At 55.2% G+C, this 23,721-nt stretch overlaps 1 protein-coding gene across 4 annotated transcripts in view; it reads left to right on the forward strand.

The window, feature by feature from the left end:
* CPNE2 (copine 2) overlaps positions 1-23,721 on the forward strand; it is a 59,841-nt gene that overhangs the window by 18,535 nt on the left and 17,585 nt on the right. For 3 of the 4 annotated variants that reach the window (XM_040615681.1, XM_040615683.1, XM_040615682.1), the window contains exons 3-10: positions 5,886-6,065; positions 9,293-9,367; positions 12,469-12,540; positions 16,578-16,661; positions 19,458-19,547; positions 19,779-19,877; positions 21,828-21,914; positions 22,655-22,714. In XM_040615681.1, coding sequence (XP_040471615.1) covers positions 5,886-6,065; positions 9,293-9,367; positions 12,469-12,540; positions 16,578-16,661; positions 19,458-19,547; positions 19,779-19,877; positions 21,828-21,914; positions 22,655-22,714 — 747 coding nt within the window. Of the gene's footprint in view, positions 1-5,885; positions 6,066-9,292; positions 9,368-9,395; positions 9,720-12,468; positions 12,541-16,577; positions 16,662-19,457; positions 19,548-19,778; positions 19,878-21,827; positions 21,915-22,654; positions 22,715-23,721 lie in introns of those variants that run through there. The other variant, XM_040615684.1, reaches the window with a different exon arrangement.

The raw sequence follows: 23,721 nt of genomic DNA on the forward strand, positions 1-23,721 counted from the left end.
GGGGTTCTTCAGCCTGGAGAAGAGGTGGCTTGGGGGAGACCTCACTGTGGCCTTCCTAGATTATAAGGGGGGCTTATAAGAAAGATGGAGAGAGGTGTTTTACCAAGGCCTGTAGCGACAAAGCAAGGGGCAACAATTTTAAACTGGAAGAGGGTGGGTTTAGGTTGGACATAAGACGTTTTTTACAATGAGAGTGGTGAGACACTGGCACAGAGAAGTTGCGGATGCCCTGTCATTGGAAGTGTTCAAAGTCCGGCTGGACAGGGCTTTCAGCAGCCTCACCCAGTGACCAGTGTCCCTGCCAGTGGCTGGGGGGTCAGGCTTGATGACCTCCAAAGGTCCCTTCCAAGCCAAACCGTTCTGTGATCCTGTGGCTCTCCCTGGCTTTGGGGTCCCTGCTGCACCAGGACACCCCACTCAGCCGATGTGCGCGCTGCTGGCAGCCTGTGGGCGCTGAGCCTGTGCACGGAACAGAGTGCTGGCACGCTCCCGCGGCGCGGGGCAGAGGCGTATTTTTATTTTCCTTGCACGCCTGAGGAGCGGAGAGCTGCATTCATTTCCTCTGCTTCCCTACCCACTCCAACACGAGCTTACCCTGGGGCAAGACCCTGCTGATAAAAGGCTGTGTAAGGACAGGAGGGCTTTCCATGGCTGTGCCAGCCCTGGCAGCGGGTGAACACAGGATAAACGTGCCCTCCCTGAGATGCAGAGAGTGCACAAGGAGCCCTTGTGTCGTACCCAGCCCTCAGCGGGACGAGGCTGCCGCTCACCAGGCTAATGGAGCGCGAGGGAACTGACCCTCCGCAGCTGTCTGAATTGTTTTGTAGCATGAGTAAGACGTTGGCTCGATCCCAAATGCTTGCTTCGCAGCATACCCACTGACTGGATGTGGCAGGGAAGGGGCACGGGGGTATGCCACATCAGGGACCAGGTGCACGCACACTGCTGGCACCACGGTTCATCCGGGAGCGCCCAAGGTGGCTTCAGGCAGCGTGACCTCGGCCGTTGCCAGCAGCGCTGCTGCGGTGGCAAGAGACCCTGCTCAGGTGGGTCTCCCAGGCAGAGGCACGGCTCGGGCTGGTTCTGCCATTGGGGTGTGCACAGAGCAGACTGGGAACTCCTGAGGATGGTTTTTGTGGTGCTTTGTTTGACTGTTCAGCATCCCACATGGAGAAGCTATAGTCCTCGTCATCTTCTGTGGCAGTCCAAGGTGCCCTCTGCGATAAAATCAGTTTTGTGAATCCAAACTCCAGAGTCTGTGCAAGAGCGTTTAGCTCCGTGCCTAAGAAAAACCTTTTGGCTACAGGTGAAAAATCTCTGAGCTTTATAAAATGCTTGAAAAAAAAATAAATGGGGATTTAATTTTATAACTGCAGCTGTAGGCAGTGTAGGACCTCTTCATTTGGTCTGGGAGGGAGCAGGTAAGCAGAGCTTGGGGGTGTGATGGATGGATACAGGCACCGGTGGCAGGGTGCAGTACAAAATGCGCAGCTGAAGGGCATTAAATCATGTAAACCAAACAAAAATTGTCCCAATCCCTGGGAAATCAGATGGTCTCAATTTTTAGATACTTGGACTAGTTGGGCAGCCTTTGAGTGCTTGGCCAAGGAGCTGCTGAGTGAATGGGCATCACCTAAGGTGTCCTGCAGCTGATCCTGCTGTCAGCGGGGAGGGTGTAGAGCAGACCTCACCTTGCCATAGTCTGCAATTAACTTTGCTCAGCAGCCTGGATGAGCCTAACGAGCTTTCCAGCCTTGATAGGTGTCATCTCTTTGACCTGACTGTACTTTTCTGGATCTTTTCTTTCTGTCAGTAATGTCTCAGTCCAGCAGTTTTGATTCCAAAGCTTCTTTTACAATACAAATGTGTGGTGTTTTATTATTTTTTTTCTTCTTTTTCTCTGCTATTTTTAGCTTCTTTTTAATTGGCACAACAGGCACTGGACGTCAGCCTTGAGCAGCAGATTGCTCAGCGCTCCGCTGCTGTGGTTTCAGTGGAGATTAGTGTGTTGCACGAGCCAGCACGTGGTGTGGGGTGCTCGCACGCCATGGAGCTGCCCCTGTCAGCTGGCACGCCGGGGGCACAGCTGGCACCGGGGTCCCCCCGCTCCCACCCGTGGCCGTAGCAGGGGTTTGGGCTGCAGCTGGGGGACGGGGAGGGCCCAGAGAGGTGGGCTTGCCCGCCAGAGCCTCTCTGGATGGGACCCTTGGTAGACCCTTGGCAGCTCCTGGCACCATGGTTTGGAGCGACCCGGGGGTGCCGGCGCTGTCCTGCGTGGATTTTGGCTGCACAGACATGCTCCTTGCCCTAAGACAAGCTCTTCTCTTGCCTGAAAGCGGTGGCCTCAGAAACACGTCCCAACCACCGGACCTGGGTTAGGAGGTGGGTCTCTCCTTCAGGACCAGCCCCGCCGCTGTGGTACCAGCATCTGGACTGGGTGGCAGGGCTGCGGCACCAGCTGACGCTGACAGAAAGATTTCTGCTTGTTCTTTCTAGCTGTCACACTTGTTCCCAAATACAATTATTTTGTCTTGCTGAGTTTAATAGGAATTAAGACATCTTCGTGAATCAGCCTTGGAGGGGGTGGGGAAGGGAGGGAAAATAAACCACAGGCTGAGAAGTGACAGGAAGGCAGGTGACTAAGTGTCCTGCCGGATGCCATCGGCTTGCAGGAGCCATGCAAGACCTGGCCTGTGCGGCGGCGAGCGGGGACACATGACTCAGCTGTGCCGCTGCCTTTGACCCACTCAAGTGACATGGCCGGCCCCGCGCCTTCAGCGAGAGCTCGTGGGGGCTTTGGGGACCACGCCCCGTGTGGGCACTTCAGCGTGCTGGGGTGCTGCACCTCTCCAGCTGCCTCCCTTTGGGTGCTGGGGGACTCTCCGGAGGCACCCACTGAACACAAGGGCTGTCCCTGGCGGTGACCTCCCAGTTCCGTGCTGGATTTGCGGAATCAAGACTCTTAGCCAAACAGGCCGCGTTAGTTAGCCTGGCTGCCTCTTAGAAACCCTCGTGCTTTTCTGCTCTGGGGCAGCAGAGCCACCCCTGCAGCCCTGTAAGCGCTGGGCGAAGGAAAGGGCAAGAGCCCGTCTCCCAGCGGAGGGGGTTGAAGAAGCCTCGTGCATGATGATCACTGGCAAGGTGACCGGTGCTCACCAGCCAACCGACTGGTGCTGATCCAACCAAGGATCAGACCGTGTGCAGCGGTCACCTGGGGCCTGTGATTTTGTTGCGCTTCACACTGCCAACAGGCAGGAGATTAACCACTGGCTCCTAGCTGGGTGTTGAAGGAAGCTCCATCGCTACAAAGGGTTAGCTCGGGACACGGTGGCTGGGCTTTTCCTCCCCTTCCCTGGGCCACCCCTTCCAGGGCAAAGCTGGAGATGGGTCCTCAAGTCACCTCCTTCAAACTGGTGCCTGAGAGCGAGAGGACTGGTTTCCCTTGGTCCCTGTCTTCCCAGCACTTTGGGGAATAAGGAAGGAGCTAAAATCCATCCCTCTTGCCTGCGCAGTCTCGTCTCTGAGCCTTGAAAGGGGATTTGCGCGTGTTGTGCTGCCAGAATAAGGCAGCGCTCGTGGATGCCCAGCGCTGCTGCCCACCGCAGCTCCAAGCACCTGGTGCCCCCGGGATGGGAGGGCATGTCCTGCGCGAGGCTGTGCACCCCAGCCAGCAGGCAGCCCGCTGGCGCGGATGCGTTTGATTCCCTGGTGTGTGGCAGGTGGCTATTCTGGGAACGCAGCATCTACTTTAGTCGTTTCTTGGCAATTAAGACAGACTAAGCAACCAACTTCACAAGACACTGCACAAGTCGGTATATATATATAGCAAACCCCACATTTCCACTCAGTCCCTCCAAAACCTGCATCCTGTGCTGAAGGAGTTTCTTTGGGACTAAGGCATGTGTTTGCTTTTTTTTGTGCTTTTTGGGGGGGCTTTTTTTCTGCTCTGCCATGTTTATTCTTGGCTCCACAGCTCTGGCAGACATCCCACTGTCCTGTGGCCCGGCACTGCCCAGGGATGCCAGTGCGGGAGCTGCTTTCTGCAGGGGTCTGGCCCTGGGACCTGGGATGGCAGGTGGCTCAGCCTTGCCTAGGACCAGGTGCCCTGGCTGCTGGACGAGCCGGGACGCTGGCCAGGGCTGCGGCATAGCTGGAGGCTCCGTGCTGTCCCGCAGGCAGATGGGATGGTCTTTCCAGGCACCAAGGGCAGCAGCTTTTGATAAAATCACACTGGCGAGCACCTGCCTTTCTTTCTCTTTTAATAGCCCATTACCATCTCCTGGGATAACAGGGCAAAAGGCTGCCAGCTCCTCTGCCGGCTCTGGTGGGTGTGTGGCCCTTCCAGCTCGAATGCTCGGAGCCATCAGTGCTTCCCATGGGGCTGCCCAGGCAGGGAACCCTTCGTCAAACCAGCTGCCACCTCATATGATATCAATATGATCTCAGTAGCTGTTCTCCTGACAGAAGTCCTACTTGGTTTGCTTGCTGAAGGGTTTCCCCCAGGCTGTGGGTGTTCCTCTTGTTCAGCACTCAAGCTGTGCCACCAGTGTCCTTTCTGCCTGTTTTGGCTTCATAAGGGAATGTTGCACGTTGGGCTCCAAACTTGCTGTTTCCTGGTATCTCTCAGGATGGATGATGGGTCCTGACATGAGAGTTCAGACCTTCCTTGGCCCAGGAAGTATTGACTCCCAGAAGTAAATATGCCAGCTTTTCTCAGCTTCAGTTTCTCAGTTTTTCCAGTTGCTGCCACTTTGGCTAAAATTCTGCGTTGCTGCCTCTGTGCGCGTCTGTGCTGGGGCCTGACTGGTGCCACCATCCTCCCAGCCCTACTGTGGTCTAAGTTATGGGGTCTGGGACCACAGCTCCATTACTGGAGGGCAGTGTCCCGGGATCGCTGCTGTGGCTGTCCTTGGGATCTGTTTTTTGGCTCACGCGAGGCGTTCTGTCCACCTGTGCCATGCTGTGTTGTAAACCCACACTTCCACCAGCTGCCTGCCAGTTTCCTCTGCTCTTATCTCTGCTCTTGACCGTGGGATGCTGCAGACCGCTGTGGTGCTTCCCCTCCGACGGTGGGTTCCCCGTGTGCCTTCCAGTTGCCATCATCCTCTGTGTGCTTGCCCTTCCAAAAGTGCAGTTCATTTCTTCCAAATCATTTCTTCCAGCCTGTTTGCAATAGCTCAGGATGACAAAGTCGTTTAAACTTTTGTCTTCTGGGTCCTTCCAGCTTCTTGTTTCTCCTAATGCTTAATGAGATCTGTGAAAAATGGCCTGTAGCATGGTTTTTTCCCCTAGGGTTTTTTGTTTGGTTGGTTGGTTGTTTTTTTTTTCCCCCACGGAAGGCCAAGAAAGAAGAAACGAGAGGAATGGTTTGGTTTGAAGTCTAGAGGGAAATGCTGGAGGGTTGCTGTTCTGGCTGGTGACACTTTTTCTTCTTTTGCTTGTCCTTGCTGTTAGCTGCATGGCCTGAAAGAAACAAGCTTGGTGTTACAGCTGCGAGGGTCTGGTTGAGGATCAGAGGTGTGTGGGAGCTTCAGCTCCTGGGAGAACAGGGCTCAGGAGCAAACGAAATGGCTCTGGCTCCACCGAGTCTTGAGCCCCAGCAGGGTGGGCACTGCCATGCCAGCTGTTGGCAGCGGTGGGCTCGTGCAGCCCCCCGTGCCAGGGCTGCAGCTCTCTGCCCGGTGCCATCGCTCATTCAGGCGGATCCCACCTTGCGTGCACGGGTGCTGCAGCCCAGGGAGCGAGGGCTCTGCTGGGCACCTGCTGTGTGCTGATGGGTGCTGCGGGGTCCTGGGTGCCTCTGGCTGAGGCCAGGGAACAGGTGCGGCAGTGACAAAGATGCAAGATGCGTGTGCCTAAATGCCTCTTTTTTTGCTTCTTTGCAGCTCGACAGGACAGAGACAGCAGTGAACAACCTCAACCCAGCTTTCGCCAAGAAGTTCATCGTTGACTACCACTTTGAAGAAGTGCAGAAGCTGAAGTTTGCCCTGTTTGACCAGGACAAATCAAGCATGCAGCTGTACGAGCATGACTTCCTGGGGGAATTCTCCTGCACACTGGGCACGGTGAGGCTCTGAGGTCCCTGCAGCTCGCTGCCTGCCAGTGAAGGGACCCCACATCACATCAGCCACAGGCGCACGGGGGATTGGAGCTGCTACTCTTACCTGCTCTGAAGTTTGCTGGGTCCTTCCTAGCAAAACTAATTTAGTTTGCTTGTTGTGCTGCAGCTGTTGAGGTTGAACTGTTCCATGTTTGGGCTGTTGGCTAAGCCTGAGCCCATCGCGGTGTGGGCTGCTGCTGGTGCCTGCGAGGAGGCAGCAGCTGGAGGTTTTGGAGGTACCTGTGTCTCACCATGTGTTATAGTCAGAGCCCTGATGGCCTGCTTGGATTTGGACTTTGGAAACTATGTTTAAAGTTAGGCTGCATTGTGGTCTACCTTTCTGTCTTGGTTTTGGGGTTTTTTTTGAAAGCCACGTCCATTGCCTTTGTGTAGCAAGTCATGTCTCCCACTTCAGTGTGCTGGCGCAGGAATGCGCCTTCTGCACTTTCCGCGGAAAAGCTTGAGGACACAATGCCATTTATAAGCCTTTGGAAGGTCTTTGTGTTCATGAGCCCAGGCCCTGTTAGAAGCTGGCAGCTACATTCTCTAAATGCCTTTGTCCTCTGAGCTTGCTCTGACTCGAGGCAGGGAATGAGGGGGATTTTTTCCATTCTTCCGCAGCACCCAGTGGCTCGGGGCTGCTGTGGTACCTGGCACAGGCACAGAGGCTGGGAGAAACCGTCTGTTGTGCTGGGTGCCGGGAACTGGGAGGAAGGAGGCACTGGAATAGGTAGGTCAGCATGGAGAGCCGGGCCCGAGGTGTTCAAGGAGGCTCGTGAATGTGGTGGCTTTACTACACAGACTGCGCTGTGGCACTGCATGTGGCTGGGGGGGGGCGAGTGACCTTGCCATTGCCAAGTCGAGAGCTTGGCGTGTTAGAAGAGCACTGACATTTACAGAGTTCGAGGTTTAACGTCTGGGTTTTTGGAAGTGTTCTGTGATGACCTAATTCTGCTCCTGAAGAAGTTGTGAGGCAGTGCAGGCAACAGCCCTGGCAACAAACAGCAGGCAACAAACCCATCCTTTGCCTGTGGTCCTCCCGTCACTGCAACACCCCTGGTGTGGGGCAGTTCAGCAGTGCTTGCTGTGAAGGTCATGGTCTTGGTGGAAGCTGCAAGCAGAGAATTTATGGACATAAGGAAACAAAGCCGAAACCCAGCTGTTCCTAAACGTGGCTCTGCAGGCATCCAGTGCTCTGCAGGCTCATGCTGGAGAGGACCTTTGTCCATGTGCACTGCGAGGGAAGGGGGAAGAGTCTGACCCAGCTCATCCTGCTTGTTGGGTCCCCCAGAAGAGCCCAGCCCTTCTGGTGCTGTGAAAGGTGATTAGCTAGGAGTGTGAGATGGGACAGACCATCCTGGGCGGTGGGAGCGGTGGGGACGGACAGCTGGTGGCAGGTCGCACATCCAAGGGGCTGGCTCAGACCCCGTTGATGGTTTAGCCGTGATGGCTGATGGGCATGGCGTCCCTGCCTGCTGTGTCTTTAGGCACAGCTGGTGGGCTTCATCCCTCAGAAAAAAGAGAGCTCCGAGCTTCTGTCACCTCCTGCAAGCATTTACACTCTGCAGAAGAGAACTTGGCTTATTGTGTGCCTGGTTTTGTAGCGGTTCCCATGTGAGCTTCTTGGTGACCTTTAGTCCACAATGAGACACTGGCTCGGAATGCAGGGATCTTCTCATTTTCCTTTTTTCCCTGAAATTGTTCTAGCCCCCTCTCCCTGTGGCCAGCGTGGGCTGGTGGCACAGCCCGGCCGTGGGGCCGAGGGGGACTGGAGGGGCAGCACGTGCGTGAGGGCACCTGGCGAGGAGCGGGGTGGGACGGAGCAGGCAGGCTGGTGGGTGCAGCCACCCTGCTGTGCTGCGCCCTGGTGCTGGGGTTTCTCTGGGCACAGGTGTCTGTAAGCCTGCCCATTTCGGTTTTGTGGCACCAGCAGCCCTTAGAAGAGGAAGATTGCAGCTGCGGGCAGCAGCAACCACACAGCAAGCATCTGACATTTCAGTTTTGATTTTGCATTGGAGCTCTGTCAGATTAGCTGGATTGCTTCATCGCAGCTAATTAGGTCTGTGGTAAGATTTAGAAGGATAGTTGGATCATTCGCAAGCCTGTAATGACCTCTGTGGCCAAAGGAAAGGCAACAGGGGTCACACTGCAGGCTGGAGGGTGTCTGTGGTTTCTGCTAGCCAGGCTTGTGGGGAGATTTGGCTTCCCTGCACACGGCGTGGCACAAACATCTCGGTATGCTGGCTGGTGATTCCTGTGCATTTATGGGTCAAAAGCACCAGGATGTGGCTGGGTAGCCACAGCAGCAATGGGGTTTTGCCCTGAGATTGAAGAATCATAGGATCACAGAATGGTTTGGGTTGGAAAGGACCTTTAAAAGCCATCTAGCCCAACGCCCTGCCATGAGCAGGGACACCTCCCACTAGCTCAGGCTGCTCACAGCCCTGTCCCTGCCCTTGGATGTGCCCAGGGTGGATGTGCCCATCCACCACCTCTCTGGGCAACCTGGGCCAGTGTCTCACCACCCTCATCAGAAAAAATGTCTTCTTTAGTTTAAAACTGTTCCCCTTTGTCCTATCGCTACAGGGCCTACTAAAAAGTCTGTCCCCATCTTTCTTATAAGCTCCCTTTAAGTACTGAAAGGCTGCAATAAGGTCTCTAGGCGTGGAAGCAACCGAAACTCAGTGAGCTGGGAAAAATCTCAAGGGGCTTAATTCAGCTCCCAGATCATCCTGTCCGGCCTCTTACAAGCCAGAAGTGCAGGGACAGACATGCCTTTGCGGGTGCTGACCCCTGTGCCTCGTTACTGGTGGTGGGCATGTTGGAAGTGTTTAAAACGGGGTTTGAAAGGCTGAGTTGTGATTTTGTTGGGAACAAATCACGGCAGCTCCGGCTGTGTGAGGGCTCGCTGAGCCCCTCGGCGCCGGGGGCTGGTCGCTGGGTTTGGCAGGACGTGATGCCTCAGCTTCTTGTGTCACCGCTGCTCTGCGCTGCTCCACTGCGCGGCTCCGCTCCACGGGCTTGGGTGACCGTGGCGATGCTCACAGTGTGGCAGTCATCCCTAAACAGAACGTCTCCTTCTACTGTTGTGAATACTTAATGTGAATTAACTAACATAAGCGATGATGAATTTCTTGAGCCTGCTTTTGATCACTTGTACAATCATGACTTTATTTTCTTTGGCTTCCCTAGATTGTCTCCAGCAAGAAAATAACAAGGACTCTCCTTCTGGGGAACGGCAAGCCAGCCGGGAAAGGGATGATAACGGTATGGTTACTCCTTTACATTACCTACTGAGTGTGTAAAGGCAGATGATAACCGAGGGGCAATGCAGGGCACTCACCTGGGTCCAGGAGACTGGGGTTTCTGTCATGAACATTTTCCCCTTTACCTCCCTGCTTTGGTCCTCCTGCCTGCTTTGGTCTGTTTGGAGGATATTTGGTGCAGGGACCACCTTGCCCAGTGTCTGCCTGGTCCCCAGCATGTGAACCTTCAGCCTCTGCTTCAGTCTTTGAAATCAGAAAAGCCCCAATCTGGAGAAGTACAGGATAAATCTACGCTGCTGCTGTTTGTTGTGTGCTACCACATGCGTGCTCAGCCCTCCCTGGAGCCGACGGAGGTGAGAGGGCTGGTTCCTTTGCTGGCTGATGGGTGGTTTTGTTTGTAGGAAGAGGATGGAGCTGTGCCGTAGCAACAACTCTCATAGCAACAGTCACTGCTCCTGATGCAGACCCCTTCAGGCAGTGGCCTTCCCGCTGTGGATCTCTTTGGTGATGTTTTTTTTTAAAAAAGAAAAGACTAAATTTAGGTGTGTTTCCCTCCTGCCACATCTCCCGTCCTTTTTGGCTCTCTTCTGTGTTACGGGTTTTGTGAGATGTGTAGCGGGGCAGCAAAAGTGTGGCAGAAAAGGCAAGCAAGGAGTTAAACTTCTGTCGGATTTGAAAGCACTGGAAAGGTTTAAAAGCCCAGGACCTGGCTGCTGCCAGGGCATCTCCAGTGCTGTTTACTCTAGAGGCTGGGAAGATGCTGCCAGTTTTTCTCTCTTAATTGCTGCAGTTAGTCTTCAAATGCAAGAGGAAAAGCCGCAGTGAAGTTCATAAGCGGTGCCTGGAGCCATGTGCTGGCCCCAAGGAGTGGGCTCTCGCCACCCTGTCCCACACGTGACTGGGAAGGGCTGGATCAGATGAAAAGTTTCTAGTCAAGTTCAAAGGTTACACACTTTAAAAAAAAAGGTCTGTCACTAATGTGTCATTCAAAATCAAAGGGTCTGAGACATCTGCTTAATTTTGTACCACTGATGAAATTTTTTGATCTGGATAGTTTTTTGCCCCGGCTTGGACTGGGTGATGACACAGGGTTGTATGTGGTAGGCGCCTTTCCCTGCTGGTGGCATGGCACTGGAGCGTGGGCTGCGGGCACCACTGGAGGAGCAGGCTCCAGCTTTGGACTGACACCTATAAAACATGGAGTTTGGAGCCAAAGCCTGCCTTCCTCACCCCCATCCCCTTTGGATTTGCCTGAGTGTCCATTTTCTTAGCTGAGGTGCTGCAAGGATGGATGCAACAGAAGAACCTTGGCTGGGTTGACAGAGGTGCAGGGGGTGGGGGGTGGTCCCTAGGTTTGAAGAGATGGGGAAAACTCCAAAGCAAGCCGCTGTGTTTGCAGAAATCAGTGCTGAGGTCTTGCTGCCTGCCTCTGCTGCGCACAGCGGTGGGAATGTCGTTCCTGGCCGTGCTGGCCAAGAGAAGGTGCCCCCAGCAGCCTACAGCAGTGTGCCACAAGGACATCCCTGGCATGTCTGCACGGTCTGGCTTTTACGTAGCCTGCAGTGAGCCCTAAAATGCTGGACATCAACTGGACCTGCTTTCGTGGGGATCAGCCAAGTGCAAATTTCATTTTCTTCCCTACAGCTCCTCTTCCTCACGCTGATTTTGGTGACTGTATGTGCCCACCATGGACTAGATGGGAGAGAAAACTGATGCTGTGGCTTTGCAGCAGGGAACGTCTGGCTTCATGTCTATATGGAGCAGAGAGGAAAATGGGGTTTTGGGTGCGGTGAAAAGTTGTTCAGGAGCTGCGGCTCATCCCCTCACCCAGCTGCCCAGGCAGATTCAAAAGCTGCATCTCTGGCTCCTTGTTTCTGCAAACTCCCCGGCTTTCTTAAGTGCCAATAACCTGATTGCTCGTTCTGCAGAAAATTGTCCCTTGATTTCTGCAAGTTTTTCTAAAAGCCTTGCTGTAATTACGCCGTGTATCTCCAGTGAAGGACAGCCTCCTTGTGAGAGCCAGCAAACGGCTGTCCGCACCGTGCTCCCGGCTCCAGCCTGGGAGGATGCGGGATGCTGCGGCTGGGGACAGCTCAGCCCACCCTGGGGAGCGGAGCAGGGAGAGGTGGGGAGCAGATGTTTGAGCAGGACACAGGCTTGAGGAAAAAAATACGAGTGATTCAGAAAACGGCTGGTAACAGAAATGAATAAATGTGGTTTTTTGTTACAAACATTCCCTTTCTTAAAATACCAAGAGACTCATTAGACCACGTTCCAGACAAAACTGGCCCACTGGTGGTTGGCAGCCAAAGCCCTTCTGGAGCTTATGTGAGTAAAGTCTCTTAAACTGAAGTAATCTGGGCTGCCCTTCTGCCTGCTGTAGCACCTCAGGAGCAACGGTGGAGTTTTCATCCTTGGGGCCATCTCGCCGGGTGACCCTGTGGAGACGTGGCTTGAGTCCTTGGTGCCACCGGCATCTCCCCCAAGGGGTGGGGCAATGGCTTTTTGCCATGCCCAGCCAGGGACATGGAGGATGAGGTGACACATCTTGCTGCCAAGGGGGTTTATGGCTCCTGCTTCCTTTTTGCTTGGTCCTTGGAGGCTTCTCAAGGTCCTGAATGAGCCCTGGTACAGAAGAGCCTCGTGAGACCAGCTCAGGTGTGACACCCAAGGAAGGGGACGAGTTTGTTACCAGAAGCTTCATTGTAGAGCTGATGGCACACAGACCCAGTCCCGGCAATGGGGGGGTCGGAGGGTGTCCCACCATGCGTGGCCTGTGCTGGTTTAAAGCCATCGCTGCCTCGGTGCAGGCTAAACGGCAGAGCCCATCCGGAGGGAGGCCTGGGCTTTTTCCATCCTTCTCCGTTCCCGAGAGGAGCGGAGAAGTAGGCTTTGATCCCAAATTGATCCGCAGACGTCAGTTTAACCCCTCAGCCGTGCAGTGCTGCGTGTTTAGCTCATCCAGCCCTTGCCGGGGCGCAGGCTGTGCGGGAGCGGCGCGGGCATCCTCGGGGTGCGTGTCCTCAGGGCCTGGTCTCCCCTGGCGTGGGGCTGGCCTTCGGTTTGTGCTGGAAAGGAACGCAGCCTCCCCTTCTCTTTCAGATAGCTGCCCAGGAGCTGTCGGATAACAGGGTGATTACTCTGAGCATGGCCGGCAGAAAACTGGATAAAAAGGTGAGTGGGGCTGTGTCTGAAATGTTAAACCTCTGTCCCTCGTCGGCTGAGGGATCTAACGATGTCTCTGCTTTTGGGTATAGCAGTGGCAGAAAGTACTGCTGCTGGAGAGAGCGTTGGGGTGAGGCTGGAGGGGGTTGCATCCTGGCGGTGCCGCTGGCGGCCAGCTGCACCCGTGCCTCAGTTTCCCCGTGCCACAGTGTTGCTTTCCTTGCCACATGCGTTGCGGTGAAGGATGACGCGTGGCACAGGATCCGTGTACTAGCACGTCTCAAAGGCGGCCCATTTGCTGCTTCAGCAGCTGTGCTGTGGAGGTGTCTCCTGACGGAGCTGGCAGTCCTCCTGCCCCTGGAAGCCAGGCTTGTCACCTTCAGCGCCTCTGGAAAGGCAGTGAGCATCTCCTTGCGTACCACAGAGTAGGGCCCGTCTTCTCTGAGGCAGGAGTGCTGCCCGCACGGAGGCGGGTCGTGTTTGGGTTTTGCTTCAGATGTGGCATGTAGGAAACCGTGAGCCTTTCTGAACAAAGCCATCTGACCTTATTCACCCGGCAGCCAGAGCTATTCGTCCTAAACCAGTGCTGTTGCTAAGCGATCAATGGGAATATTATTTTTTCCTTCTTCCTAGCCTCTCCAGAGCTTGCGTCGGCAGGATGGCCCCCAGTTTTCAAACCAGCATAAAGCAAGCATCCCGGCAGAAGGGTCTTTGCTGGGGCACAAGATGTGGCTTGCCCAATCCCATTGCCCAAACCGAGTGATGCCTGGTTTATCCGAGTGTTTTTCCCACCTGTTGGGAATGGCTGCTTCCTCGCTCTCCTGCTTATCCTGCCTAGTGCAAGGAGCCAGATGCCCCTGTTAAGAAGTCCCCAAATAACTCTATTTCATAAATGGGCTGGAAGATGTCCTTGAGCTGGTGGCTTCCTCTGAGATGGGGCCAGGGGCCACCCCCCTGCCTGTCAGTGAAGACGTCCCTAATGCAGCAGTTTTCTTCCAGCGCTCCAGGAGGCCTCTGCTGCCTTGCAAAGCAAGGGATGGGATTTCACAGCAGGCTCGGTGCCCGCCCTTTGTGCTTCGCGGTGGCTTTGCAGCTGTGGCCATTGTGAAGGGCAGGGCTAAGGACCTGGACCGCCCTGCAGCGTGGGTGCCTTGGGCATACTCCCGCTTGTTGGATCGGCAACATCAGTGGTGGCATCACTTGCTCCATGAGCAGAAGCTGCCTTTCTGATCTGGTCTGCGGGCAAGTTCCTCTGCCAGGTTATGCAAAAGTGACATCTTTTGATGTTCTTCAACTAAGATGTAACACCTGAGGGTCTGCAGCCCTTTGGACCCACAGTCAAGGTGTGGAAATTCAGCATCTACCTGGTTACATTGGCATAAAGACTGTGACTATTCCTGTTCTCTCTGGGTCTCCAGTTTATCGATGGGTGTCGGCAGAAAGCTCTGTCCTCGGTGACTGCCTGCTGTCACCAAGGGCTAACGAGGTTTCTTTGCCGATTCCCATGTCACAGTGCAGTGTTGCAGTGCTCAAAGTCCTGCTCATGGGCAAAGGATGTTCATGTCACTTCATGCACGTTAAAATGGGCTCTGAACAAGACATTGGACAAAACACAGTATTTTTAGGTCATTATTGGTCATGGATGAAAAGCAACTGTGGGAGCTGTGTAAGGCTCGTTTAAGCTTAGGAAACACAGCGGAGAGGTGGCTAAGCAAAACACCCATGGGAGTAGGGCTGCAGCCCTGGGGGGGTAAGGACCTCCTGCACCATGCGACACCTAGCTGGGGAGCACAGCCAGAGGCTCGGACATCGTGTGAAGGGATCAGATCTCACAGGATTCCGTGGTGGGGCTGTGGGATCATCTTGCTGCACACGCCGAGCCACAGCTGCGAGCATCCCGTACCAGCAGCTGTGCCACCAGCCCAGCCTGGAGCCGTGCTCAGCCCCAGGCAGCTTCTCCTGCCGTGGCCACCCTGAGGCTGGGAGCACTCTCAGGCTGCAGGCAGGTTCTCCCCCCCATCACACATCCATGGTTTCTCCACCTGCAGCTCGCTACCTTGCTTTAAATGCTGCAGCTGCAAAGCAGGAGCATGTCAGCAGGAGAACCAGCCTGAGGCTCTTACACCTTATGTCAGATCCGCTCTTGGAAGAGTTCTTTTAAGAAAAAATATCTTGCAGAAGAGGAGGGGTTTTCAGCTGGGACCAGAGCCATGCGTGCCGTCCCTGCTGCAGGGATGGCAGCAGGACGGCGATGCTTTGGCACAGCTCGGGGGGAGCGAGCGCTGGCAGCCAGGGTTGGTGCTGGAAGCTGTGGTTTGGGGTGCTGTGCCTGGCAGAAGTGCCACCTCCACCCTCCTTGTCCATGGTGTGTAGGGACCAGGTTGGATGATTTAGAATCTTGGACCAATTTGCAGGTCGGTCTGGTCTGCTGAGCTCCTTTGGTTGCTCAGTTTCCCTCTCCCGCCAGGCTTGCAGGGGTGAGACATTTGTGGTTTTGACATTTTAAAATAGCAGCCCACAATCCTGTGGCTTGGAGGCATCTCCCACCCTGCTTTGAATGGAGCAAGGCTGCCTGGACTTGCAAACTGGGCTGCTCTGCATGGGATGGCAGCAGGGATCCTTCAGAGCTCCCTGCTGTCATCTGAACTGGTGCCTCCACCAGCCCATGCTGGGCTGGCACTGGTGAGTCTGCGCTGTTTTGCAGGTTTGGCCAGCACAGGCGGGGTCAGGTACCCACCACTGGTTCTTTAATCCATCAGCGAAGCCTGCAAGTGCCAAGCCCCGGCCGTGGGTGAGCAGGATCATAGCTGTGCCATAATCCTAGCCCCGTGGAAGGAATGGCTTGGGTTCCTCTCCTACAAACACAGGAAAAAGGGCAGAAGAAAAATAGCCTGGTCTCACCAATGAGTGCCCCTGCAAGCCTGTATGGTCTGCTCTTCTGGAAGAAGAATTTTGACTGAAGCAGGGTATAGTTTCTCCAAGCTGCAACATTTTGCAGCAATTTACTTTTCCAGCTGGCTTTGGAAACAGGTTTTGGATAGAAATGTTGCTGGGTTTTCTGCTGGGGCATCACTGGAGCCTGTGTCCATCCCAGCTACCACCTCCCAGGCTGGCTGTGGACAGGGGCTCCTGGCGCATCCATGCAGCCCTTTGCATCGCCACCTCATCACTTGGGAGCCCAAAAAGCTTCTGTTCAAACCCATAAGAAGTTCTTTCAGCTCTCTGCAGGACTCGGGCATCCACCTCCCTCTGGGAAGAAAACCGAGCTGAAGCGGCTTGAGTTCTTAGTCGATCATCTGGAATATTTTGGGCTTGATTTCTTGTTAGCCACTTCTTAGCTTTTCAGAATGGGAAGTTCTGCTTGGAAATGCTGGAGTTCCCTGGTGTCAGTGCCTGCTCTCCTGGCTGCGGGTGTCCCGATGTAGCCCCCATGCCAATACCCAGCAGGGACGCGCACGCGTGTGTGCATATTTCTCATAAAGCAGCAGCCCTTTATCAGGGGAATATCTAAGGAGACGCTGGCAGAGAAGGCAGCACACACTGACTCAGGGCTGCGTATCTTGGAGGGTGTTACATGATCTCTGTCAACACCAGGGCAGCTTGCTCCTTAAAGATTTCCTCTGCTTATGCCTTACCGCTGTGTGTAGGAGGGTGTTTTTTTTCCTTTTTCCCCCAAGACACTCGTGCACTTCATAATTCTGTTTTTCCTTTGAAGCTCTGGATGTTTTTCCAAGCCCAAACGCAGCTGCCTCCCAGCTGGGGTTGTTTTCCGCGGCATCTGCGTCCGGAGAGCTCAGCGGGTGGTGGGCGCCCGCCGGCAGCTCCCAGGGGTGCGCCAGGGTGCCAGCCCACCCACCGCCTCAGTGCCGAAATGGTGGCAGGGTGCTGCCTGTGGGCGCTGCCTGTCTGTCAGCGTGCTTGAGCCGGTCTTGTGAGGACACGAGGGTGCCTGCCGGGCTGGTACTGCCGGGGAGAGGAGGTCTCCCTCGGACCGGCTGCCGCTGCTTGCAGAGCACTGGGTAACCCATCCTGTTCTTCTCCCCCAGGACCTGTTCGGAAAGTCAGACCCCTTCTTGGAGTTTTATAAACCAGGTGATGATGGAAAATGGATGCTGGTCCACAGAACGGAGGTGAGCGTGACTCTAACCCAAGCTGCTGAGACACCACCATCCTTATATCAGGTCCTCTGGCCTTTGTGGCATTACCTCGTACATCGCCCATAAAGCAGGTGGGATCCAGGCTGCCTTCCCAGCGTCCAGCTGAGGCTGCTGGACTCCAGCGGATGAAGGTTTACTGAGGCCAGCAAGGTCTTGGGATCTTTTCTGTACTACTCACTACTGTGTCTTCCAAGCGGAGAGGTAGATGGTCGTCTAAGCTGTGTTAACCTCTAGGCTCAGCCTGGGCGTGGGCTGAGCCTTGGACCACTCTACCTACACTTGAGGGAGCAGCAGGATGAGCTGTGACCTGGTGAGAGGTGGTGAGAGGTGGCCCAGGGAATGGTAGCGGGGAAAGGTTACAATGAGCTTTTGCCGGATCCTCAGCTAGCCTGGGAGGGTGCTCGGGCACCTCCAGCTGCAGTGAACCAGCACTCAGCCTCATGTCTAAGTGCTGGAGCCCTGGCCCAGGAGGCAGACACCAGGGTCCCAGGCGGTGAGGCAGGGGAAGCAGACCCCTCCCTGTCCCTCATTTATATCTGCTGTGATATTTTGGTCTGAGCTCCCTTCTGATTGTTATCAAGCTGATAAAGCCAGTGATATTATGGTTAAGAGGCACAGCATGGGCAGGGAGAAGCAGGCTGGCTTCTGCTTTAGTACTTTTAGTACTAATAAGTACTTTTCAACAGCTTGGTTTTTTCCTTCCTCAGAGCTTGTTTCAAGGCTTTTTTTTTTTTTTGGCACGTAGCTCCTGGCAGCTGGCAGGAGGAGGAGGGGGTGGTCGCTGCAGGAAGGGCTCACAGCAGTCTCTGTGTCAGAGGGCTCTGTCCACCCCATCTCACGCCCCTTTTCCCCATCCCCAGCTCCCACCTCTCCCTTTCTTCTCTCCCCCACCCCAGCTTGGTTAAGGAGCCCATTGTCCCACCGCAGCAAATTGCTGTAACAACACGCATAGGAACTCACATGGAAAGACGGGGTGGTTTTTATTTACATTGTTTTTTACCACTGCTGTGCAGCGTCCATGAGGATTCACTTCACTCGCACACCCGCACGCACAGGAGCACCAGGACATGTCTTAACACCCTGTGTCCTCTGGTACCGATATGGGCCGTCCTTTTGTCCCCAGCTCTGCTGTTTGTTTGGCGGTGCCTTCCCGCACACATTTCCATGCATGTTTGATTCATACCAACCTTCATATTTCTCTTGTATTTCTGTGCAGCAGGCTGGGACCTTGTTTGGTGTTTCCTTCTGGTTTAGCGTGGGTAGCTGGGCTTTGACTCACTAAGACGTGTTTCCCAGGCGTGGGGATTTGGAGTGACCTCCAGCTCTTCCTCCTGGAAGAGGCGTGGGAATTGGGAATGGGGGTGTGCCCCAGCCTCACTGGGATCTCTGTAAGCAGGTCAGGTGTATGGCGAGCAGGTGTATGTACTGATTTTTCCTCTGGGTTGCTGCCCAGTTCCTTCAGTGTCCTGTCTCGCTGGAGAAGGGTCTAGCCAGGTTTTCATCCAAGTGACAGGTGCTCCAGCAGCCTCCTCCTGCCCAGCCCCGCACGTACCCAGCTGCCCTCAGAGGAATCCCACACCAGGTGACCTTCTTTGTGTTTTGAGGCTGGATATGAAGAAATAAGAAAATTCCCCGTTCTCGCAGTGCTGGGTGCGGAGCTCCCAGTCCGATGCTGGCATTGTCCGTGCCAGGGGTGGGTTAGCGCACCCATCGCAGCCCAGTGTGACCGCCCAGCTGGGCGCCCTGCGGCGGAGATGCCGGATCCCTCCCACCCACCCTGGGTGCCCAGGCAGCGTGCAGGCACCACCCCGGGGTGTTCACAAATCCTTGACTGAACTCTGCTGGCAGTGCCGTGGTTTGCCCCTGTCTCGTGCGAGAGCCTGTCTGTAAGGCGAGGTGCCTGTTCCGGGTCCCACGCAGCCGCCTGTGGGAGCAGCACCCACCCGCCTCTTCCTCGCTGGGCTGTCGCTGCTCCAGGTGCAGAGGCCCGAGGTCCTCCCTGCCAGATATCCCCTGTGTTTGTCTCGCAGAGAGAAGGGTCAGCCTGGTGCCCGTGTCTGACTTCCCCAATACTCACGTGACTCTTTTCGAGCACAACACCTGCGTGAAGGAGGGTCCCCACCTGCCCTGCAGGCAGCTCTGACATACGCAGTGCGTGCCTGGAGCCCGCTAGCGTTTGCTTGGGTTCCCTCCAAGCAATTACGTTCTCTCAGGAAATGTCAAAAACCATCAGTTAATATTTCTCCAGCTCAGGCAGCAGATGTTACCCATGAGGTGAGAGCTGGATGTGTCCTGGGCTGTTTGGCCCTCCCGGCTGACTGCAGCATCCCACCGCTCCACCTTCCCAGTGGTCAGAGCCCAGCTGGGTGTTGGCTGCTCTGGGGTGCTGGCGGGGAGTAAGTAATGAGTAGGGGGTAAGCAGTGGGATGCAGAGGGCACTAATAGTAGCGGCTGGCCTTGAGCTGGTGGGGTGAGTGGTTGCACCCGTGTCCTGGGCATGTTTGTGCCCAGGCTGCCCACTCTGCTGCAGCTGTTTTCTCAAGCAGGTTTGTTTAATTGCCCTGGAGGCAGGTAACTCGCCCAAGGTAATGGCTGTGTCTGACTTAAGGAGGCAGAAGAGGGCTGGGGTGGGACTTTCTGCAGCTTGCCTGCCCTGCCCCCCTGGGGACCTGGTGAAGGGTCCCTCTGGGGGCCATGTCCCCACTTTGTGCCAATCTCCCCCTGCAGATGTGCCCACTGTAATGGCATCCCTCTGTTCCCATCCCACAGGTGATCAAGTACACACTGGACCCCGTCTGGAAGCCTTTCACTGTGCCTTTGGTGTCACTGTGTGATGGAGATGTGGAGAAGCAGATAAAGGTAACGGGGGACTCTTGGGCTCATATCATGGTGGTCAGCCTCTGGGACTGATCATTAGACATCTAAAAGCCTATGGCTGGTTTATGCAAAAAACCAGCCAAAGAAACCAAAGCAGAAGCACTCCCAAAAGAAAAAAAAGACTTGTTTGGGGTCTCTGACAGGAGAGGTTGGGAACTCCTCACAGGAGATAATTACTGCATCTGAGGCTGGTTTGTGTCCCTTCCACCCCAGGTGATGTGTTACGACTACGACAGTGACGGGGGACACGACTTCATCGGGGAGTTTCAGACCTCGGTGGCCAGGATGTGTGAAGCCCAAGATGCCTCTCCAGTAAGTGCTGACGTGCTTCCAGGGAGGAATGAGGGAGGGGCTTCTCAGGGCTGGTGGTGGATTTTGGTGCTTGCGCTGAGCCCCTCAGCCTGTGCTGAGAAGCCACGGCCAGCCTCCTTTCTCCTTCCACCTGCACCATGAGTGACCCAGGCCATGGCTGTAGCTAAAGCATCTGAGCTAGGGAGAGGCTAAGGCAGCCTTGGCTGAAAGGGGGGTCCGTTGAGATGCCTGCAGCAGCACCTGTGATTCGGGGATGTCCTGGGTTTGGGGGAGCAGAAGGGGAGCCATGACATGCTGCTGGGGCTGTGCCCGCCACAGGGCAGCCTGGTTCCCAGGAATGCCAGCTCCCGTGAAAATCCACACCAGTTTTGTGGCCAAAAGTGTCCCCGTCTTCCCCCCGAAGTGCTGGCCAAAGCCTTGGCAGATGCCACCTGACTGAAGACATGTCGTGAAGACTCCTGGATAAGCAGCGCCTTGCACCGCTGTCATCGCTAGGATTACAAAACTGAGAGGGGGTCTTGGCCAAGACGTGAGGGTGTGTGAAGTGCCACGCGTGCTGCAATGGGAAGTTTCCTGGCTGGGGAAACTGAGGCAAAAAGGCACAAGGTGTCCTGTCTAGGACTGCGCAAGCTGATGGTGCTAGAGGCAGGCGCTGAGCCCGTTTTTCCACTGGATTGGCAACCTACAGCCTAGGAATAAAATCTTCTCTCCTTCAGACCTTGGTTATGCCAGTTAGAAGAGAGTAAAGCTCACCTCGTTGCGTGGCTGTGCTGATGTGCCCCTGCGTGTAACGTGGGTCTGCCGGGGGATGGGCGCCCTCCGCCTCTCCCCCTTGCTTGGCTTGTCACCAGAGGTCAGGCACCCACTGTTGCTGGTAAAGCTGGTCCCCAGCTGGCACCCCTCTCTGAGCGGCGTGGCTGTGTGCTCCGGGCAGAGGCAGGTGGCTCCAAAAGCAAGCAGCCACTGATGGCCACCGCTGCGCATCACCCCTCAGCATCCCTTCTCCCTGGGGTGGCTCCTCCACCCTTTTGCGTGGCTGTGCTGGTGAGGGTAGGTACAGAAGCAGGGGCAGAGATGCTCTTGCCGTAGGCCAGGCCCCGCGTGCTGCAGGCTGGGAGCAGCACTGTCCAGCCGCAGCCTGGCCGAGGTGGGGGGCAAGGCTCGTGGGCACCTGTGGGACCATCACCTACTGGTCCGAGCAGGGTGTGGGGAGAGGGGCACAGAAGCCCCCCACCACATGGGACCCATGTGGGAGCTGCCTTCTGGCAGGTCTGGGCTGGACCATCTGCCTGGGTTTATTCAGAGTTAGGGGATTTTGTCCATAGGTCAGTGTTGTGACATTGACGCAATCAATGTTCACATCCAGGAAACATAAGGATTTTAGTATTTAAAATTTTCCTATTTTTCTGCAGCTGTAAGAACAGACACAACTTTCTCTCCTGCCCTGCCCAGCCGTGCCCCCTACCTCAGACAAACCTACACGTAAACTTTCTTCTTTGACAAGAGTTTTAATTCAGTTTTAGATAAAAACCCGATTGAAATACTGCAGTGATTTTCTGAATATTCAAAAGGCATGGTGTTTTCCCAGAGCTTGTGAGGAAAGGTGGTGGCCTGCCCTAACTATTCATGTCTTTGACCCGTCCCATCCCATTCGCCCCCATCCCATCCTTTAGACCCCTGTAGCCCCGTTGGGGTGTCTCAGCTGCCACGTGCCGGGTCCTGGGCACAGTGAAAGCCCCAGGGAAGGAAAAGCAGCCCTTTCCCAAGCACGTCCTGTGCCTCCGTTTCCATCGTTAGAGATCAGGAGCTCGCTGTGAATCGTTTGTGTCTCATCAGCGCTTGGAAGGGCGTGGAGGGAAGGTGGCCACCGCCGGGCGAGGCTGCTGGTGGCATCTGCAGCCGGCTGGCACAGCCCGGCACCGCTCTCACACCCCTGTCTGTGTGTTACAGCTCGAGCTAGAGTGCATTAACCCCAAAAAGCAAAAGAAGAAAAAGAATTACAAGAACTCTGGGATCATCATTGTCAAGTCCTGCAAAGTGAGTACGACACCGAGATGTTCCCTTCTGCTCCCAGCCGAGCAGCCCCGCTCCCTCTGCCTCCAGCACCACTGCCTTTCCAAGTGCAGGTCCTGCAGGGCACGAGTGGAAGCGTGCTTTATTTTCTGCTTGGGTTTCTCTCCACTTGGAGCATCTGATGTACCAAGTTGCTGGTGCCACCCCGCGCCTGGGTGGCCACAGAGCCGGAGGAGGCGTTCAGCATGGGCAGCGCCATGGAGCCCCAGCTGTGGGTGCTTCCCGGCTGCTTGGTGTCTCCTGGGGGCATGGTTAGGGGCGCGTGGGAGAGGTCCTTCTACCCAGCTGAGGCACTGGTGAAGTCCTCCCTTCGCATGGTAGCGGCACAGCGGGGAAGGCACCCGCACAGCTCTTCCCACACCAGATCTGAAGGTGCTGGGAGGCTTTTTTGGCCATGGGGAGACGATCTTCCCTTCAGTTCACCGTGATGGACGCTTCTTGCTCACAAGGATCCCTGTCCAGGCCTCTCACCCCAGCCTTGGACCAACATGTGGCCCTGCTTGGCCCCACAGGACGCACGATGTGCCGGGACACTGCCGTGGGAGACCTGAGTGGTTCTTCCCATTGCTTTGCCACATGGCTGAGGGTCCCTGAAGACCCAGACTCACACTGGTCGCAGGCTGGGGCACCTCCTAGGTGTTTAGGGTTTTTGTTCTGAAACAGTGAAGATTGCCAAAATGCTTTTTTTGTGGTTTTTCTTTCAGATAACCAGAGATTTCTCCTTCCTAGACTACATCCTGGGAGGCTGCCAGCTGATGTTTACTGTAAGGATTTTTGCTCCTCTTTGCCCAGTAACAGTAACGCACATGTAATGGTCAAAACTGGGGAGGGAGGTTCTGTGTGAGATTTGGCTTTTCATGGCGATGAGGAGATGCCCCATTCTGCTGTTAAACCATGTGGGTTTGGGTTTCGGGGGGGTCGTTACTGTGATGCTCAGGTGTGTCCAGTAGCATGGAGGGGGCTGGCTGGCCTTTGGCTGAGGATCAGGCTCACACAAAGACCTTCTGACCCATCACAAAATGTTACTGACTTCTCTCCCCATCACAGGGTTTAACCCTCCAGTTTTTATGGAAGCTGACCTTATTTTGAAGCCAGCACAGAGGCTTTGGGCTGTTACTGAGATGCTTTTCTGCATTTTTACTGGCATTTCCACCTTCTTTCAAGCTGGACCATGGCTTGTCGGGAGTAACTAATCAGGGACGTTACAACCACAAGTGAAACTACCACAATGCAGAAGTGGGGTGTGCAGTTTCTGCAAACTTCCCTGGTGCGATATACGGAGAGGTGTGGGCACTCGCAGTATTTCAGTTTGTATTTTGTTGTTTAGTCTAAAAACATGATGGGGGAGAGTAGGAGGAGGAGGAAGAGTTGCCATAGGAACAGGAGCGACTGGGAGAGCTTTTTGTGTGCCATTCTGCCGCTGTGTGCTAAGGTCTTGGTGCTGGAGAGTGAATAGAAGAGAAAATCATTAAGTTTATTGGTAGCACAGAGCTCTTGTGTGAATTAGGCTTGAAAGCAGAAATCCTGCCCCCATCTACAGAGCTGCCAGTTATTGGAGGGGTTTTCCCCCTCCCAAGGCACCTTTGGTCCAAAAGCCTGGTTGGGTTTGCTGTGGGTGCCACGTTGCAGAAACGCCTGGGCTGGGAGGGGGAGGAGGGGGAGGAGGATGCCGCATGCAGCCCTGCGGTCTGGAAAGGCTGCTGGTGTCCTCCTTACCGAGGGAGGCTGTGGGGACAGAAGGGCTGAAGCCACAAAGAGAGGCGCTGCGCCC

The sequence above is a fragment of the Falco naumanni genome, chromosome 15 (assembly GCF_017639655.2).
Source record: "Falco naumanni isolate bFalNau1 chromosome 15, bFalNau1.pat, whole genome shotgun sequence".
NCBI classification, from domain to species: Eukaryota; Metazoa; Chordata; class Aves; order Falconiformes; family Falconidae; genus Falco; species Falco naumanni.